Genomic DNA, 14,988 nt, shown 5'->3' with positions numbered 1-14,988 from the left:
GCTATAGCTTAAATATAGTCTGCAAAGCCGGCTTGCATAGCGTGGCAAGTCTTGTGACGCAATACTAATTTGAAAGATGAAAAATGGATATCGCATTGCAGTGATCATGCACGCGGTATATTACATGAGCATCTGACAAAGTTCGATAGACGTGTATAGAGCTACCAACGCCGTAAAGCATAGTGTAGGTATGACGATGCAGGATTAAGAAGGATATGTACCATATCGCGAGATACGAAGCGCGTTTTTAGTTACAACCCAGTTCTTTGGTGTAGGTGCAAACTATTTACACTATCTGAAAACGTGCTTACGAAATGCTACAAAAAATAATGGCCTTCATGAACTCGAGCTAATTTTTGGTACAAAGCGAAAACGTATACCTTCGTGCCGTAATTGTTTTCACGGAAATTTAAAAACGCATTATTACAAGAAACATCAAACTGACTCTTCCTGTTCTTGCTGTCTTACTTTTGCATTTTTACCGCATAACTAAGCAGTGAAAGAACTTAAGAACTAAATTGATAGCGAAATTTTTAAAAATAACTTTCATTGACTCTGGATCGCCCCAGTGTAATAGTTAACTTCTCAGACGAACTCGACGCCAAGAACGCGACACTCGCCAGTGGAGCATTCCACTTTGTCGTGTGTATTGTCGGTATTCTGTAATAATACGAGGCAACGTTTTTTTTAAGCCACGCCAGCAGAAAACAAAGCGCGCGCTGCAGCCGGAACAGCCGTTCCGCGACCAGAATGCAACCGACGCGTGCATTTACTCGCAGAGATCTTGCATGGCAGAATTGACCATAACCGCGAACTAGATGAAGGAATGATCCAGCGGCGACGGTGTTTGTCTTCTGACCACTTCAAACACAATGATTATACACTGAAGGCTGCTTTGGTTTACTCAAATATAGCAAAAGTGTTGCATCTTTAGGCCGCGTCGTTTGAGAAACCATTTGACTTTGTTGTCTGTTTCTTATATTTGGATTTCTGGCGGCGAAACCAGTCTGCATCTCTGCAGAAGCTCGCTTCTCCAATTTCAATGCGGCGGAAATAAAAAGTGGTTGGTTGCTTTCTGGGAAAATACAGCCTATAAAGGATGCAAACACTATTATTGAACAGTGCAGAACAAGACATGACATAATATATCTGCGGAATTTGAGCGAGATATCTTGCAGCTTGGGTTACAATATCGTATCTCAAAGCTGTTACAATAAAATTCAATAACAAAGTATAACAGGTCACCTGTTGCGTGCCATTTCGCTAAGATTTAAAAAGAACAATCGGCCTATCGATACGTGCGTGCGCAATTTTGCTATTTAGGCCTATTTGTGCGCCACTAATTCACATTTACCGTGCTACGTACGCAATACTCGCTTAGGCATGTATAAAAACGGTCAGGAATTTCCGAAATATATAATTGTGAACTAATGCCGTGTGTGTATAACATTTGCTTATTTTTGTTCTCCCTGTCCGCAACGCACTATATTATTGTTATCTGTAGTAATACTTACGTATGCATTGAATGCAAAAGATTATTGAAACAAAATACTCATAAAAAGAAAGATATTGTCATACATCTGAGAGTAGCGCGAACCTACAGAGGCAGCCCATACGAGTTTCTCAGAAAGCTTAGCGGCGGGATATACTGTATACTTACTCTAAGGTGGGTGACAATCATTCCATTTTATGTGGGGATGAGGTAAGTAAGTATATATTTGGAGAGAGAGAGTCTAGGGCAAGTAGCGGCATCTGCGATCGGTGAAATAGCTCATATTTCTTGGCGAAAGCCAGAGGATATTCGTAAGCCAGACGACGGTCTTCAAAACCGCCTGCCGGTCGAATCCACTGTTCGCAGCCGGTTATCTCTTCAGGCAAAAGCGTCATCCCTTCGGAATAGGTGTTTTGTAAGCATCGTCATCATGAAGCTTCTTGAACCTTGAATATTTCCGCAGAAATGATTTGCCAATGCTCTCGCACCTGTTCTCCGTTTCTAAGCCATTTTCGGCGCTTTTCACAGTGACTACTCCAGTACCAACCACAACGGTTACCGAGGGCGGAATTGTGGAATGGAAGTTTAGTTGCCCGGAACCGAACGGCCTGTTCCCGGACATGCAGAACTGCCGCCGCTTCTACCACTGCTCGAACGATCAGCCGCACCACAAGTGGTGTCCCGCAGAGCTGCACTTCAATCCGAAGCTGCTCGTGTGCGACTGGCCTCACAACGCCGGATGCGGTGAGCGGGAGTGGAACACGGTTTTCACTTTTCACTCGTGGAACTGCTGGCTCAGCGAAATCGTGCATGAAAATTGTTAATGCAATATATGGGGCTGCATTCGTTTTGCTTCAGGTTCACTTTTTTGCGTCGTGTGCCGCAACACGAATGGTTATTTGTTTCGTCACAGTGAGTGTCTATAGTTCTCATAAAGCGGGAAAGCGCGGAATGTCTGCAATAACTCGTCACTCTGAATTAGTTTCGCGACGAGTAGTTAATAGCTGCGCATGAGGGTAATAAAGATTCCCAGAATGCGGTTTAAACGCAAAATATTTGCATAAAGATGTCTGTCGTGTAATCACATGAGGAACCAGCTGTATAGATTTGACTTCATGTCACTTTAAAGGTCTCTTTTTTTATAGGCGAAGGTGTAGACACTCCATAGCACCGAAAACGTGATGTTTAGTTGCACTAAGAATATCCAGCATAAAGCGTTATTCACCTCACTCAGTAGTGTAAAGCTCCAGTATTTGCGGATGACATATTATGTAGCGAGGCGACGCGCGACACAGTGTCAAAGAATAAGCGTTGGTGTAATAGCCATAATTACTATGCCACAGTAAAAGTGTAACCATAAAGATTTCGAGGATATGGTTGTCTGTGTGAAAACTATAGCTGCTAATTAACTGTATAATGTACGAAAACGGTGCAGGCGCTCGGGGAATAGCTTGGCGTATTTTATGTACGTGTATGCTACGCCGAAAGATCTCTTCCAAATCAGTGTTCTAAACTCACCAATGTCCTTTCTTTTTCCCGCAGAAGTCAAAAAGCTGCGGATACTGACCTTACCACGTAAGTTAGTTCTTACCATCATTGCTAAGAGCAACACAGTCTGTCTTCGTACTAGAGGTGTCGTGAGTGTTCTTTATCCGGTAGGCACATGATTAAAACCGGAAACAGTGAATGTCGCGAAAGGAAATTGAAGAGAAAGCCGTCATAGTCGGCACATAGATGCGTGGTGGTTCACTATGACTAGACCAAACATAACATTTCAACATGCGGTAATTTTCGCGGACAAAAGAAACGACAAAAAATTGCATTCAAGAATACATGAGGGCACGCGTACTTATAGTCAAGCGCACATTTAAAGAATCTAGTTAGTCAATATTATTTTTCCCCCCTTCTGCACACACGTTAGCTTCTTCAAGATTCACATGAGGGGTTTCAAAAACGAAACCTAACCAATTATAATTGCGAAACGAGGCGAGTATCAAATATTAGAAAGCAAGAATAATAAAAGTAATATTTTAAATAATAAAAAGGGAAGTTATCGAAAAAGATATTGTGCAGTTATAGTAACACACCATTGCAATTTTGTAGGTCACATCTTGATTTGTAATCTAGTTTTGTAAACAGAAGAATGCTTTCCAGGGCACAATTACGCTACATTTTGTAAAGAAAGAGCAGCTCGCTTTAATCCCAGCAGATCAAATATTTGTTGGTAACCAGTGAAGCCGACATCTGACCTACGCATATGGGACAAAGAAAAGAGAATGCAACAGTGATAAAAAAAAGCAACCCCTAACGGTAGCTCGTGAACCAGTGGGGTTGAATGTCCACCTAGCTCAGACGCAGAAAAAAAAAAAAGAAACAAAAAAATCGAAAGCAAAGAAAACTAAAGCCTGGAAAATTCAGCGGCTGTGCGTAAACATTGATCTCATTTAGCATGGAGAGCCGTACTGTGACCCTACAATAAAAAGCTCTTCAGTCTTCCGGGCTACGGATGGTCCAAATAAGCAAGCTGCTAAGCTGCTCCACTCAAGAGAAAAAATTGCTGCACCTGCTGGATAACGTTGGCACAGCAGAATCAGGAGATAAAAGGGAAACGCTAGACTCGCGGGAACTCTAGGTCAAATACAGTTTTTTTTTTAATCTCCACGCCCTCTCCATTTTAATTTTTACCGACCAAGTCGCTCCTAAACGTAGATACCAGCTCGGTTTCAGAAAAAATTATTTATTGTTATCATTATTAGTAATATTATTCCTTTAGAATATGTTTGCAACACGTGCAGTACACTGCATTACTTCGTGATTTACTTACTTTCGCTACTTTGTGTTACATAATTATGCTGTAGATTACCAGCTGTTGTAAGCATGTTTTTCCATAATTCTAATCCTTAAGGACTCGTTAACAAACGTTATAGGTCCTAAAACTTTTACCTTGTACCTGTACAACTGACCTGCAGTTAGAAATTTAAAACTGACAAGAGAAAGTAAGGCAGGCCGGCCTAATTCCACAATTTTTTTGTCAATTTTCTTTCTTTTTTTATAATCTCTTGCTTACGACTGGTTAATCCCCAGTCAGCCCGGATCACCGATGAAGCTTGAGAAAGAAAACTGTTGGAAATCGCGTGCTACGTGAATAAGACGGTGCAAACTAGGCAGTGGGGCGGGAGGTTGCTGAGGCGAGTACTGTTTTGATGCACGCCATGTTTGGACGGTATCGCGCTCAGCCCCAACAAAGGCTGCAAAAGGACTTTTACCACATCGTAGGTTGATTCGCACAAAAACAATTAGATCAGGTTCGCATTATCCTAGGCTCAAGTTAGCAACAGTCTATTCCCCGTAGTGGATACGTGCGATAGGTGAGCACCATTGTCATCACCACGATAGCACGGTATAAAAGACACCAAACCCTTCCTCTTGAAAAGGTTAAACGAAAACGAAAAAGATCAATTCACAAGACAGCACAACATATCATATATACACACATACACACAGCCTTAGTCGCATAGCTTGTACCCTGGGCTTAGTAGTTCTTGCGTTCAGTCGGATTTGACATAGAAAACGGTAATAGAGCGCGCTTATTAAACCTTTACGTGCTTGAACAATTACTGGGTAGTTCGGTAATTGTTCAACATAATATCTAATGCGAGGCCCAATGGACTCGCAGCATCAATGCAACGTTAATGCTAATTGCCCTAGCTCCGCTAGTTGTGATTACGCGTGGTTCTTTTCATTGAAATGCAGCCTCGAGAGCACTGCATGGCAAGCTTCGGATACTATGTTACTCAGTAGCGATTCACAAAACAAAGTCATGATTTTTACTTTAGAGAGCCATTCCGGAATTGGTTAGACACAGTTGCGAAGAGGAAATAAGCATAAGAGAGCATAGCGCACTTCGGCTTACACTCTGATTTGAGGACACAATGTTTTGAGACAAGCAGTTAGAGGTTTAGTGCGCTTGAATATGTTTAACTAGTCTGTTAATGAATATTATGAAACGTCATTACGCATTCAACAAGGCGGTTTGAATATGACATTAAAATGAATACAGGCAGTCTACGCACTTTCGATTCTATAAAAGGGAATGTTCAGAAAGGATAATTGTAACCATTCTTGGAATTAGTCAAAGTCGATTATATTCAAGTCATATAGTACGCGTTCTTGTCGTGTGTCTGAAAAGTTGTTGACGTAATAAAATATTCTAGGAAAGAGAAGTTAATTCTTTCTTGCTTAAATTACGAAGCTCATTAAGTAAATGGATGTCGAAAGCCACGAATGAGTTCAAGTTCACATAGCCGCTTATTTATTTTGTGCAGGTCTTTTATACAACTCACATTATGTCTCAACGGATGCATGCCTAACTTATAAACAAGTTGCGTAAAGGCTATTCGGTGATAATGACGAAAGATGTACTTTGTTTACTTATCGAAAGCATTACAGACATTGTGCTGAACATTTACGGAAAATGTTTACAAGAGGGCATTGGCTGCATACGTATTGTGTTCTTTGATTTATAGTAGAGCGAACACACTTTGTGTGGCTTCCGAAATTTTCTAAGGCATGCTGTGTTTGTAAGGAGAACTACGATAAGTGATTGCAAGAAGATTTTTTTTTCTGTTATGCAAAGATGAACTATTAGCGAATATGTAAAGTTATAAATGAATGAACCTTTACACATTCGTTGAGGTTGTACTGAATGCGACACATTTCCTGAGGAGATTCGAGGAAGGCAGTTTTCAGTCTACTTCATTTTGCTGGAGTTGTATAAGTACGTGTCATCGTTGGTGACAGCTACAGTATGCGCTCTTAATTAATTAATGTACGTAGTATTGTTTGGCCAATGTGCACAGATTGTCCTCGGAAGATAATATTCAAGACGTGTTTGCTTCGATAAGAATGACAGGATATACGTTTTGTGATAATATAGACAATAATTTAAAGTCAGCACGTGAAATTTCAGTTCTACTAGGAAGCGGATTGCAGAAAGAAAATGGAAGCAAGTGGTTCGACTTTTCTTCAAGTGCATCTTGCCTATGTAGCACTCCCATACCGCTTATTCCGCATATGCACTTACCTCTAGTGGGCACATGACATTACAAGTCTGATTTCCAGTCCAAGTATTTGGATCGATTAAATTCGCCTTTAAAAATTGGCATGACAGGCTCGCATACATCCAAAAAGCTTAATTGATCAGACTACTTTGAGTGCAACTCAGTATGGCCTATGAAAGCATCGGACAGCTAGGGCATGTCGCATACAGAAGCTACCGGTACACTGGTGAAGAATAAGTATAAATAGGCACTCAATCGCCTGAAAGTAGGTACTGTTGTATTTAGGAGCAGTCTATCGTATTTCTCGACTGGGAATATTAATTAATTTGTCTCAATGGATGCAACATGTTAGGACTGTTTGATTTCTGAAGCAAAGTAGGTTCCGCAGAAACTAAGGCCGCCGGGTTTCATGGGAACAGTGAAAGCAGGCAGAAATAGGCTAGAAAGTATATGACGTTAAATGTGTATTACAAATGAAAGAAGATATACAATTCAGCGCATCTCGCCAAGTAACACGCCGCGGATCTCGGCGTAAAATGCGGCTTGGAACCCTCATCTAAGGCGGCGGAGGTACGCGACACAGCGCTACCACCGACAACATCATTTAAACCTTCGGAGGTTATATATATAGCTATTCCTCAAGAGAGCGTGCCTCTCAAAAAGCTAGTTGGTATTCAGCGATAAACGCGCCCCAAATCTTGGTTGCGCCTGAGCAAGTGACGTTAGAAGGGCAAGTCTGAGCACGGAAACGACGCAGAAGAGCCTTAAAAAATTTGCGCTTTTAAACGGGAGAAATGGCCAAAGAAATAAATTCAGTTTATTAAAGAGATGATGCGATTGACGGCGCATATTTCAATTTGTTCCAGTGAGGATGCTTGGGTAGCGTTTGCTGTTTTCTTGCCTAATTATGTGTAGAGAACAGAGCCGCTGACAGGGTCGTCTAGACAGAGGCAGTGCAGAAGGCCATAGTAGTTATAACGCTGGTGCGTTTCGTGCGGGCCATCATGAGTTGAGCCATGTTGGGTGGTGGCGTAGTTTTCATGAAAGGGAGGACTGCGGGGTACCTCGAGAAAACCGCTTCTGCAGTAAGAACGAGGCGCACAAAACAATTTCTTACGTAAGGGAGCTTCTGCATTGCCCCGCACGCGACGATCTCGGCGGCGGTGTCCGAATGCAGAACGCACTCCGGAATTAGAACCGACGCGAAAGCGGGCCCCGATTGGATTTTCTGCTCGCAGCGACCGAGGAGCCGTGCGTGGCGTACGGCCCGTGGGTGAGCACCAGCGAGCCGACGCCGGAGACCGGCGGTGACGTGGAGGACGTGGCCAGGGTGGTGGCCGAGTCTGGACTCTGTCTATTTCCCATGGGCATCGAGTGCCGCGAGTACGCCACTGACGCCGACTACAGCAAGACCGGACAGGTGGTCAGCTGCGACGTGGAGCGCGGACTGCGCTGCGTCGACAGCGACCAAACCGACGGACGCACTTGCCTCAACTACAAAGTGCGCGTCAAGTGCTGGACTTGCGGTGAGGGCTCGAACCGCTCTCCGAACCCGGCTACGTTGGCAGTCGTAGCCAAATGTTCTAAGAGGAAGGTTATCCTCGGAGCCGATTTATTCAAGTTCACCAGAAACACCGAAATATTCTCATTAGGCAATCACTCAACTTCGTGGAACACTCGTTAAAGCTGAACTATACCGAATACCGACTGCAGGCTTCAAAGCTTTAATTAGGACCTCCACTGTTTTACAAACAACGGTCGGATATCCGCCACATTCATAAACATTGCAGCACGAGAAATTTAATAATTCGTAACTTTGTTGGAAAACCAAATATCGCAGTCCTGTAAAATGCATCTGTTGAAGCCTCTGAAGCGGACAAATGTGATACATTACGTTTGTAACTTAAGTGAAATTATTGCGATGTTTACGAGGGTTTTCCAAAAGTCTTACTCACAAACCGATGAAAATTACAGTGTGATATATAACGCTACTTTTTTTCTCCGCTTCAGATGCCCCAATAGGTGCTGTTTATAAAATTGCGATAACGTTTCTTATATTGCCAAGTTACACGGTTCCAAACTTGATACTTCAAGCTCATAAGTTATTTGGTTTTAAAAACTGTTTCTTAAAAATTATTAGCTTATTCTGTGTAGTGAGTGCCAATGAAAATTGTTTCTCCATTCCACGGTATATACATAAAAGCTCCTACAAGAAAGCCGCCTTCAACTTCTCAAAGGCGCCTATTCCTTCACTAGCCGGCCTTCGCTATTGCTGTCGTAATTAGCTGGCGCCTGTTCCTAGGAACTGTTCAACTCCGATTTCTTTGAGAACACAGGCACGCGTGCCGAGGGTCGACTTCAGAAAGCATTTCTTTCTTTAGGACTGTTTGACGTTGACCATCGCGAATATGTCCATTAGGACGACTGCCCGATGTCTCCAGTTATGAACTGCTGTATTCTACCAACTGGGTGCTGAGCGCTCGGACATTAATACGCGGAGCCTTTCGAACATAAGAGCATTGCGTCACCGGTTGACTGTCAATAATAATAATATCTTTGTAGCTTTTACAAACCACTCCGGCGTAGTAACCGTCTTGCGAATACGGATTCAGGGGCCGATATTACAAAGTGTCTTGTAAAGTAGAGCTGTTTGTAGGAACAAACCGCAATCAGTCTTCATAGCCAGCATATCATTAGGGAAAGCGAGAAGTCAATAACAAACTGAGAAAATGGAATGTTGATGACAAATATCTCACGCACGGAAGGCTTGGCTGCACCGATATTAAGGTTTCCACCCTAGTGCACATATAAAAACACAGCTGCTTGGTTAGCATCGCCTGCACATTGGCTAGCCTTAGACAAACTTTAGTGCAAGGAAAATATGATAATAGCGTACCAGTAACATAGTGAAAGCAACAACGCAAAAATCCTGTCTAATGCAAGTCGCTTTGTAGAAACATGGGCTCCAGCGACATGCTTCGATATTTACCCCTGTTGATCTCTTCGTTGCAACGTGACATAAACAAGACACTGGAAAGACCTAGCTGAAATTTCTGCGCAATGCCGGCATATGGAGCCGGGTGAATTTTCTTTTTCATTTCTCTCTTCCTTCGCTTACGTAACACCTACTAACAGACCCGCGGTGATACGCAGCGCCTCCGACGACGACGGAACTGCCAACCGTGCCCCCGGCCGTTCTGTGTCCGGAGGTGGAGGTGACCGACAACGCCACTTTCTGCCCGCAAGGGTGCCCGTTCGGATTCGCGTGCGACGGAGACCAGTGCGTGCACGTGGCCGACTGCCCCTGTGTGCGCGATGGCAAGAGATTCCCGGTGAGGAAAATTCCAACGATCGTCCTTTCATTCGGGATCTCTCGCTTTCCTTCGCGGAGCTAAGAAGCTCGCCAACCACTTGAGATGCCCGACATGCCGATGTTTTCGTGATGATTGCTGCTTTGAATCAACTCACTGTGTGTTTAGGCGCTAAATTGACAACCGATGAGAAAACACGCTTCCGTAGACAAAGTAATCTTGATCTTTACTCGAAAAATCGTCGCAGAGAAAGTGCAATCATCAAAAGACATTAAAAAATGACACATAATAACAATTGCCCAAGAATAACGGGATATTGGCACTCCAAAAAGACGCAGGTAATCGTTAAAGCGCGATGCCCTTCAAACGCAGGACGTAAGGAAGTAGTCACTGGTGGAAAATATTCGCCTGGTGCTTGCGTTGATACCATCAAATTCCTTTGCCTGAAACTGGAACTAGTTTTATGTAGATAACAAAGCTCTAGTTCTGTCGCAAATTACGCGCACAATATTATGGTTATTATAAATGCGGTTCAAATCATTACTGTCATGAATGCATTAAGCATTCCATAATAGTCAGTCGCCTACTATGAATAACCAGTGTCGACTACAATTAAGAAACTACCCCCTCCCGTCAGCAAAATCTGGCCATCGTTGCACTCATTTAATCAACTTCTGCAATGCTGAATAGAGTCCACGGAACAAAGACCAAAGAGTATTCCTTGGTTTTAACTAAACCTCTATATCTCACCAGGAGCACGCTGTTTGCCCACAAGCGCTCAGAGAGTAGGGTTCACGTGTTCTTCCTAGGAGTGGTAGTTGCAATGCTTGAAAATATTTCGTTGAAAAGGACTCCCGAAAATCCGCATTCTTCAAAAGTAGTCCTCACTTTAGTCCTTCTGGTTGTACATTTGTCATCCGCGTAGCTGTGTCACGGTTGGAACGTACTGATGCATCGAAACCATGCAGGTGGGCGGCATGCTGGAGACGAGGACTTGTCACGAGTGCCAGTGCCACCTCGGCGGACGGTCCAGCTGTCTTCCTAAGGCTTGCCCGCCTTGTCCTAAGGTGAGCATTGTGGACATTTAGTCCTAACTGTTACAATGTCTTCGTAATGAGGGTTGTCGCCACACGTAAGCAAAACATGTTACACAAGCAACACATTCAACGACACGTGATTCGTAGAGTCGGCAGATGTAGCGGAGCAATGAAAGATGGCGTCTCGAATTGACTAATAGTTTGTGCGCGAAGGAAGCCTCATCCCGAAGCCAACGTTTTGATAAGGCAACTGGCCTTTGTGATGGATAACACGGCCACGTATCGAAATGTAGGTTCAGGCTAGCGCTGTCCCCGTTTGCCCACTGCTGACAAGCAGGTTAGCTGTAACTCAAGTGTCATGTGCATATTTTTACTGTAGCAAACACATACGGAACCGAGGCTTGCCAGCCATATAGTTCATCTGTTTTCTTTTAAAATGACAACATATAACTTCATTTGATGGCTTAAATGGACTGCGACACAAACGTGAACGTTCGGCGAAGTTTAAGTTACTGTCATAATAAGCGGCGCGACTTGACTACATGGCTACAAGATGAAATTTGTCAAATAGGTACTCCTGCATGGCGGGTTCGAAGATGAGTGTCTGGTTACTTCAAGAGTACGGTGAATAACCGTGCAACAATACGGCAATCAGGGACTCGGGTGTGGACTTTCACTCGTAAATAAGTTTTATCGGTTCGCTTTTCGACGGAAGCATTGAAAAGCGTGCGAGTTAGAACGTAGCCATTCTTGGGAAGTGCACGCACAAACGAAATGCGAGAAAGAAGATAGGCCAAGCGCTGGTCTAACAACTGGAAGTTTTTATTTGCAGGAAAAGATTATATACTCAGTAACCATGAAAGTCATGTGGATTACATCTAAAAAGTCATCATGCACTCACGGGCGAACAATGAACCAGATCTCTTCGTTTGCCAGGGAAACTGACGGCTGACTTACACAAATGTTCTTGTTCTTAGACATGTTGTATGCCTCAGCAATCTGACGTGTGCGCGGATCGTGATGTTTCATAATGATTGAGGTATCCTCAGAAGAAGGCGCACAGCCGCGATCATGACAACGGTTGTGAAGAAGCAACGGCATCACTCCCTTTAAGAAATTGGCATGTTCACGTAGCCTTATATTTACACACCGGTCAGGCTGCCCAATCTAGACGTTGCCACACTACATTGTGCAAATATGTCAGTGGTCGGTTTCTTTGGCAAATGAAGATATATCGCTCATTGTTCGCTGGTTAGTGTACGAGTACTTTTTAGACGTAATGCAAATGCCTTTCATGATTACTGGGTATATAATCTTTTTCTCCAAATAAGAGCTTCGTTGTGGGACCAGCGCTGTCTTCTTTCTCGTATTTCGTTTGTGTGTGCGCAGCCCAGGAATGGATACGTCTTTCGACATTTTGCTATGAACCTATGAGGTTGCTCGCTCAAAGCTATTGAGGCACTTTGATCACGGGACGGCGGTTGTTCTTACAGCGAATCTCTGTAAGAACAATACGGTACGATTACAATAATAGTAGAATACAATACTACAGTACAATACAGTACTACTACTAGAACAATACTATTTAAGTACCCGGCAACCTTGTCGATACTGCTTGGAAAGTCCCCGACTCTTCTGAAGTGGTTGCATAACAACACGAGCAGTTGATTCAGAATCGCTTATTCCGCTGACACGTGTATCTGCGTGTTTCGCAACAATTTTTGTCTGCGCGTGCTACAGTTTCCGAATCGTCTGTCTCGTTTGTTTCATGAGCGAGAAATTCAAGTACATTCCGAATTTATAGGGCAAGCTGTATTTGTCGAACGAGCAGGTCACACTCTGTACGAGCTCTTGCAACTGATATTCCAGTTTTTCGTACACCCACGTAATTCTCGCAGAGATATAGGAGGGAGTTTTGTTTTTTGCGTCATCATCAGCAGCATATCTTGCGCCAATAACTGGGTAAACACATCCTCCACGATCTTCAAATACTTTGTGCTTCAACAGACGACCTCGCCTCGTGTCTCAATGTTTCGCAATTTTATCGTTTCCATCCAAATTTGTCTAACTCGCCACATCAACATTATGAACTGTAGTGTGAACACTTAAATACGACAATTGTCTACTGTCTGCAAACATGCATACATCCGGCGTTATCACTAAATTTTATATATTGCTTCGAAGCATTAGTGCACGTCCTGCGACAACTCACCAATGGAGAGAGTAAAGCCCCATTGTGGCATGTTGCGAAAACAGCGGGAAAACGGCGCTGCAAAATATGCGACGTGATGGTGGCGCGATTTTAAGTGCAGAAGCTTCCAGCACTGATTGATTTAAATTGTTCTTAACTTATGCTTTAATTCAAGTGCCCTGTTTCAAACGTCCGATTATGCCACTTTATCGTCATTTCGCAGACACGCATTAAGTTGTGGGAATCTAACGATACAATATCGCGCTACACCCGTTGCGATATGTCGTATACACATATTAAAGTACAGCTGGTATACGCTAGGTTCTGGCGGTTTGTGTGCGTAGGAAAAAAAGATGGCGGCCACCACAGAGCTAAAAAAAGCTAAAGCATAAAGCAAAAGCGTATCGCCGGGTATGCCCCAGCTGCGTTTATTCGCGAGAACTGTCAAAACGTGTTCTGATTTTAAAAATATCACAATAAACCAAAGGCTTTGAATGAGTCCGCCTGAAATAAACAAATAAATAAATAAATAAATAAATGTTCCTACTAGCGGACTGGATGATTCATGTAAGCCTAAGCCAACGGTTGATGACATAACTTTATATGCACGACAAAAAAAAAAGACAATTCCTTTTGCGGCGGCGTTAGTTTCCTTCGTCTTCACAGCGGAAATATTCGACGTTCACGCGCAGGGCCGACCCCAGACGGTCAGTGCCGACTGCTCCTGCGAATGCGGAAGTTGTCCCGACGGCCATCGACTCTGTCCGACCTCAGCAGAGTGCATTGCGGATGAGCTTTGGTGCGACGGAGTCGTCAACTGCCCCGACGACGAGACGGACTGTGAACGTATGCTGCTACACAAGTCCCAACCCCTAGAACTATTTCCCTCTTTTTGTTCGCTTTCAGGGTCGGTACGATAAAACTTCGAGTGAGGTTTAAGTATAAACCAGAATCAAGAGAAATGCCTGACCATGCATGGTGCCGTGATGAGTAGGTAGCCAGAAAGGAAGCATTAAAAACACCAGGCAAAATTAAACGAGCACGTACCAAGCACAGCTCCGCTTATGCGCCTGCAAAAAGGGGTTTCCGAAAGACATACTATGCGCTGACGTACTTCTTTTAACATCATTACGAAAGCGATAAGTATGCGGGTGGAGGACAGACGTACAAGTACCTTCCTTCACTTGGACAGATTGTTAGCTGCTTCTGCGAGTATAGCTGAGTGACATCAAGCGTGCATTTTTCAAGTTGTACACGCTTGTTTCGTGCTGTGGACTCGTTTCAATTATTCATTTATTTATTGCTTACCTCTAGTACCTCTAATGTCCCGTACAATGTATATGTATTCAAATCTAAGCTACAAAAATGAAAAGGAGCTGATGAGCACGCAGTAAAACATCTGTATGCGAATATTTGCAGTTACCAAGACAGCTTTTCATGGTACGCTAGTTTTGTTACCAACATCGACCTGCTGGCTGACCTCAACATTTAATGACAACCATGACGAACAAGTTATACGAGGGCATTCGTGGCAGACGAACTGAAGCATTGTTCTCACACATTTTAGTAGATCTAGAGCAGCACGCACGGGATACGGTCAAATCAGAGCTCTGTCCAGGAAGCAAATCATTGTCGTTGATTTCTGTCATTGAACAGCGTAGGCTGCGGAGGCGCAGAAAGAGAGGTTGTGCACTGCAGTAGCTGATAAAAATTTATTCGATTGATTGAAACATTTCGGCTGAATGCCATGTTCAAAAAGTTAACAAGAGCTGTAACACATACGGTTCGTCAGATGAGGCTTCAGAAATCGTTTTTTATTATGGCCTACTTAGAAGGCATATTATTTTTCAATACATTTATAGTAAAAAGAAAAAATAACACGTTCTACGCATAGCAT

General features: G+C 43.4%; 1 protein-coding gene across 1 annotated transcript in view; it reads left to right on the top strand.

Moving 5' to 3' along the window:
• LOC139061451 (SCO-spondin-like) overlaps nucleotides 1–14,988 on the top strand; it is a 195,330-nt gene that overhangs the window by 112,923 nt on the left and 67,419 nt on the right. The window contains exons 48-53 of the mRNA XM_070541441.1: nucleotides 2,021–2,236; nucleotides 3,035–3,067; nucleotides 7,791–8,078; nucleotides 9,706–9,884; nucleotides 10,832–10,930; nucleotides 13,784–13,937. Coding sequence (XP_070397542.1) covers nucleotides 2,021–2,236; nucleotides 3,035–3,067; nucleotides 7,791–8,078; nucleotides 9,706–9,884; nucleotides 10,832–10,930; nucleotides 13,784–13,937 — 969 coding nt within the window. The remainder of the gene's footprint in view (nucleotides 1–2,020; nucleotides 2,237–3,034; nucleotides 3,068–7,790; nucleotides 8,079–9,705; nucleotides 9,885–10,831; nucleotides 10,931–13,783; nucleotides 13,938–14,988) is intronic.

Source organism: Dermacentor albipictus, chromosome 6 (assembly GCF_038994185.2).
Source record: "Dermacentor albipictus isolate Rhodes 1998 colony chromosome 6, USDA_Dalb.pri_finalv2, whole genome shotgun sequence".
NCBI lineage: Eukaryota > Metazoa > Arthropoda > Arachnida > Ixodida > Ixodidae > Dermacentor > Dermacentor albipictus.
Note: the sequence above shows the minus strand (reverse complement) of the source record. Positions and strands in the feature narration are given on the sequence as shown.